General features: G+C 42.0%; 1 protein-coding gene across 1 annotated transcript in view; it reads right to left on the bottom strand.

Moving 5' to 3' along the window:
• Positions 1-5,312, bottom strand: part of LOC119173762 (glutamate receptor ionotropic, kainate 2) — a 234,997-nt gene extending 229,685 nt beyond the window's left edge. The window contains exon 1 of the mRNA XM_075883220.1: positions 3,181-5,312. Within this exon, the coding sequence (XP_075739335.1) occupies positions 3,181-3,286 (106 nt within the window). The 5' untranslated portion in view covers positions 3,287-5,312. The remainder of the gene's footprint in view (positions 1-3,180) is intronic.
• Between the last annotated feature and the right edge of the window lie 688 nt (positions 5,313-6,000).

Below are 6,000 nucleotides of genomic sequence, written 5' to 3' on the forward strand. Positions count from 1 at the left end.
GACTAAAGACACGTTTAAGGTGTGTGGTAGCAGATAAAAAAATAATACATGACGCATGATCTTTAAAGTGATTAGAAAAGCATTCAAGCTATGTAGTTTACGCGAAGTTACACTTACCTTTTTATTGAGTGCACATGGAGTCAAAGAAAGCGCCTCAACAATCTTCACCAAGCCAGTGCCTTAGCGCAAATTCCTGGCTGGTCAGCTGGTTTATCCGTCCCGGTTTGTTCAGTTTAACTTCGAGTTATCTCGCCTCGTTGCTAATGAACTAATTAATTCTGAAAAGGCGCTAATTAGAGTACAATACCACATACAGAAAAAATGGCAAATAGGTGTCGGTGATTAGCTTAACTGAAGGAACACTAAATGTGAAGGCTTCGTCAAAGTTACGCGGCTGACTGAAATTTGATGAACGTTTTATATGAGATGCGATAAAAATACGAGGGCAAGAACTTTCTTTTAATGACTGTTCTCGTGTTTTTTGTGATATAGAAAGAATGAAAAAGTATTTAAATGTCAAAGAAAAAAGGCACAGAAAAAAATAGCTAAGAAAATAGGACCGCATTCCGCAAGTTTTCAAAGAAAGTCTTATAATCATGAGAAACACATATTGTGGTACGGCCAGTACGAGCGGGTTCTGTGATAACTTTCTTTCGCACTGCAATGACAGATCAAAATGTTTCATATAATAGCAATGCGGTATGCAGCCGTATTTTTTCTCCTTCGTAGTAGCCGTTTTCGCCAAAACAAACACCTTTTATAGAGTGCTCGATGACGGTATCCATCACAGCATTTTTTAATTCTGTGTTACTTGGAATGAAAACTACTTTATGGCCTTTGTGAAGTCATCTTGACGCAAACAACCGTCTTGTGCACGCTACCAGCGTTACTGTTTTTTATTTTTTTTTCACTAGACCATTGCGTGTATACGCGTTAAATTAACGATTCGCTTTTCTAAATAACATCACAGGCCAATATATTGAAACGGTCGTTCACAATCTTGCCTTCGAAATTGAGCAGTGTTGTTCGCAACGTCTTTGAGTGTTATCGAAGTGTTGCAAAGACTTTCGCAGAAATTGTTCAACAGTTTAAGCAAGAAAGAAACTATTGTGGCAACATTAATCCTTGACATACAGTGTATTGTGCTATAAAGAGGCGAAAAGTATGAAGTGTTGACTTTGTGTGGACGGAGAAAAGCAATATTTGGGTCAAATTCGCAGATTAAGCCACCGTGTTCTAAAATCTCCTTAGCAACCTAAGAAAACGCCTTTGCTAGGTGCAGAAAACTGAAGCACAATTGTACAAATGTTACTTGGTAACCATTTTCACTGGGACAACTTCGGGTGCATTATTCTCCAATATATCCTTTTTCCAACTTCTTTAAATGAAAGACGTCTAACTGGCAGCCAAAAGGTTACGACCACAAAGCTATAAATTCCACCAGGTCTGGCACCAGGTTGTACAAAACGGAAGTGACCACCGTAACTTCAGCACTAGTAAATTAGTGCAATTGAAAAACAAAAAGAAAGCCACGCCAAACGTATGTAGGTCTCCTTTCAAACGCCAACAAGAAAATGTCTACTACGCAATAGGTGGGTCACCGTGTACTACATACAGCTGAATTATGGCGATGAACTCATGGTCCTCAAAGTGGCGTAGCTTACGCACCCCAGGCCACCGCATTCGTGATATATGATATGCGAGTTTTCATGACTCTGCTGAGATATCAACGCAAAGGTAGTGTCATACACACATTTGAAAGTAAAACATCAAAGTGAAGCAATAAAGACTAGCCACAATACTTTTCTGTAATATCGTTGACACGTGCAGGCAACGTCGCCTACACATATACCCGGCTGTGACCTTTCAGCTAAGCCCATGAACCACTGAGGCCAACACAGTATCGACTCAGTATCAGCCTCCGCATACGTCCCGCAATGACCTTTTTAGAATATTTATGAGAAGATTACCTTCAACAACGGGTGTTGTTTTCTTAGCATAGAGATTACATATCTTTGCCACCCATATCCATACTTTAGTGCTTAACTTTTAAACGCACCTCAACGACGTTCAATAAACAATGTGAGATTTTTCGTAGCAGTGGCCACAAGCAAAGCACCGAGACACTGTATGTTTTAACGCGTAAGGGCTGCAACGCGTAAGGGCTGCAATTAACGCGACGCTGCAATTTCCAGAAATTGCAGCGTCAAGGTCGTTGGTTTGAGCGAAAAACGATCATCTTATGCGTGACTCAAAAATTAATGACGCAAAGAAAATAAATGATACAAAATACTGGGTCAGAGTGGGGATCTAACCCCGTCGTTTTCATGGCAGGTGGTTGTTCCACCACACAGCCACGCGTCTGCTAGTGAATGCAGTGAAAACAGCTTCCTCTGATTCGAGATACAGTGAAAGTAGCTTTCATGGTTCACAAACAGGCGCGTCCTGTATAGATGTTTCCCAATGCAACAAGAAATATTGCTGTACTAATGTGTGGTACAAGCACCCAATGCCAGCGGACGTCAGAAATTGTGTTCATCACAATGGCTTCTTGTTTTAAAGACGGTCACCAACTACAGCACACAAAGTTCGAAAGGGTTTCGTGCATTGAGTGTTTGAAGTAAGCACTAGAAATCGGATATCGCTATCCCGCTCAACTGCTAAAGGCGAACCTTTAGGGCCCTTTAATTTTTTTCCGGGACCTCCTGCTTGTTGGTCGACTGCGATTGTCGCAACAAAGAATTTGATATTGTCAGAGAAGAAGGCCACGCAAACGCTACTGCTTATTTTTTGCGAGCCAATGGCGTTTTTTTCTTTGTTTTTCGAGTGATTTTAATTGAAACTACTTTGTGACGTTTCCCTCTTTCAATTTTTTACCTTTAAAACACCAGCGCTAGGGAGCAAACCTGATATTCGCTACTACATTATTAATCAGGTCCCGCTTGAAGTGCTGGATATAGAGATGAAATTGCACATTTTACGTCTGCTCTCCGTAATATAGCCAGCATTTAACCAGGACCTGACTAAGAGTGTAAGGAATGGGAGAGAGTCCTGTGGCAACCTTTGTATACCACTGTGTCCCCAGAAGTACAAGAACGTTTTGGCCCAAGTGCACTGTGGGTTCAATTAAAAAAGTAAAACTCCAAACCCAAAGTACGGGCTCAAGAATGAGAAACTCACCTATGTGAACAGTTGGCAGTTCACCTGCATGGCCCACAGTCAGGCAGGCTAGCAGAATTGCTAGGAACCTGGCGGCAGACACAATCCGATCGGAACGCATCCTCATGACACACCCAACAAATGCTGCTCACACTCGGGCACACACTGTAGCGGGAACAATGAAATTCCCGGTTGGTTATTCCAGCTCGCTTGATCGCCGATGCTGCTCGGTGGATACTAGACATCGGTGCATGAAAGCGTTATCCATACACGCGGTCATATTGGCACTCAGGAAGCGGACATTCCCTTATGAGATTCATTGACGTCATTTTTAACGTTTGGATGATATTTCCGTCTTCTCCGAAAGTCAACGAAAATGCTGTGGCACTTTGAGGGATGTTCGCAGTTTCACGTATGGGACATGCGGGCACTATAACGAAGATCACTTTTTTTTTACCGGAGATATAAACAGCACGCGCAAACGGAACGATAATGATAATCCAAAGGTTTCTGGTCGTCAATCACAGAGGAACGTTGAACGGAACGTTGAAATTCACACATCTGAAAGCACCGACCGCTCACGGCTGTGGCGAAATTCGACGGTCTTCAGACGGGATGCGAGCAGCGAATCGCGTCGAGTGTGAAATCGAAGCGTCTCGCGAGTACGGTTCCACTCGTCGTTCACAGGCGGTGGCGGCGAAAGGAGGCGTTGACAACATTCCTGGCGCGATCACGCAGGCCAGCCCAGGGTCCTGCGCGAGAAGACAGGGCGAGAGAGTCGAGAAACACTGCTGAACGAAGCAATAACGCGACGGGAGTGAAACGCGAGATGCCGACGTGCCTTCGTTTTTTTTCTATTGGCGTTTTTTTTTCGCCGGCGATGCGTGCATAACGCTCTACGCGACTTGAAAGACAACTGGTCGCCGCGTCCCGGTGTTTCGCCGAAACGCTGCTGAAGGGAGAGAGAAAGTGTGCGAGCTCGGGGTCCGCGCGCTGGCTCCAGCTGGCGGTAGCAAAGCGAAACGTTTGCAAGTGAGAGACGCGTCCTAGTGGTTTGAAGAAGAAGCTACCGTTTTGTGTTAAGCCCGAGTACAAATTAAGCACTGTAGTTCTCCTAGCGTAAATTGTACGTAAATTGAAAGATATATATGAAAGTTATTTAGCTAGGAGTCCCACTAGATAGATATAGGGAAAATACGCTATTTTGGAGAGACAAGGTGAATGAAATTGCAAGGAATACATTATGCTGGGGTGGGCAAGATTTGTCAATATTGGTGAGATCCACGTTTTGTAACGTTTGTTTTTTAGAGGGGGAAGGCAGCTAAAATTTGGTACATTCTCCAGGTTCTCTACTGCACAAGAAGTAATATTGAGTGGTTTCATAAGGTTTGGGAACAATTGTCTGGAACTCTAAGTATGAGCGAACATCTAGGACTAATATTTTCCTTGGGGTCTGAGAATGTGGGTCGGGGTTCAGTCTTATCTTCACGAAACAGGTGATCGACAGAGTCTCATTCTTAAAGGGCCACCCACCAGGCTCCGAAAATACAAAAAAGCGCAATATTCTTTCCTGATATTTATCGTCCTTCTTTGGGCACTACTGTGACGTAGACAGTATTTCCCGTGACGTCCACAGCGTACATGCTCTCTATTCATTGATATATAATAATCAAAATAATAAGTCTGCAATAATTAGGTACTGCTGACTCTATGTTACGATGTGCATTATGGCCCAATGTAAATCTGAACATTCACATAAACACAATTCGTTCAGTCCAGCTTGGTTGGAGTGCAAATAAAATTAGTATTTTGCAGTTGTCGTTTTGTGGCCGCAACACTTACTCCAGGGGGAATAAGGCTTTTACTCTCCTGGTTTGTGTAGCAGCCGTATCAAAAGGAAAAGCTCCGTATGTGTTCGGCGCTCTACACGATTTAGCACTTACCGTCAGGTGCGCTTTATTAAAAAACCCAAGCAAGTTCGATTAACATGGTGATAGATACACGCCGTTGGTCGTGTTCCTGACATTGAAGTTTTTTGTGTGTGGTGCACTTTACAACCACTTTTATTGGCCGCAGCCGAAGCGCGGCTCCGTATTAAAGTTCACTTAGTAAACTTCAAAATGAAATGAATTACCAGTCTTAGTAATAATTGGCGCCGGCTAGCTCGCTTTGATGTTATATATATATATATATATATATATATATATATATATATATATATATATATATATATAGAGAGAGAGAGAGAGAGAGAGAGAGAGAGAGAAGGGAAATAAGAAAGAGGTGTATACCTAAGGGCTCGTTTTTGAGTGTTTTGACAAAACATTATGAGATCTAACAGACAATATAGCCAAGGATTGTAAAGGGGAACTTATTAAAAGCAATGTAATGTAAATAAGAAGAAAGAAAAGTGGGTGAAAATATAAAACATAAACCCAATAAAGCGGCTGGAGGGATAGCCTCCGTGATAGCTCAGTGACTGGAGCATCGAACGCGTTATTCGAAGGTTGTAGGTTCGTTTCCTGCTCACGGAAAGTTGTCTTTTCACCCACTTTTCTTTCTTCTTATTTACACTACATTGGTTCTAATAACTTCCCTTATACATTCCTTGGCAATATTGTCCCTTAGATCTCATTATATATATATATATATATATATATATATATATATATATATATATATATATATATATTTATATATATATGTGTGTGTGTGTGTGTGTGTGTGTGTGTGTGTGTGGTGTGTGTGTGTGTGTGTGTGGTGCTCATTTCTGAACGTCTCCTAGCACTATAATGGTGCATAATAAAGTAATGTAAAAATTGCAGGATCTAGCCAGATTAT

Source organism: Rhipicephalus microplus, unplaced genomic scaffold (genome assembly GCF_043290135.1).
Source record: "Rhipicephalus microplus isolate Deutch F79 unplaced genomic scaffold, USDA_Rmic scaffold_15, whole genome shotgun sequence".
Taxonomy (NCBI): domain Eukaryota; kingdom Metazoa; phylum Arthropoda; class Arachnida; order Ixodida; family Ixodidae; genus Rhipicephalus; species Rhipicephalus microplus.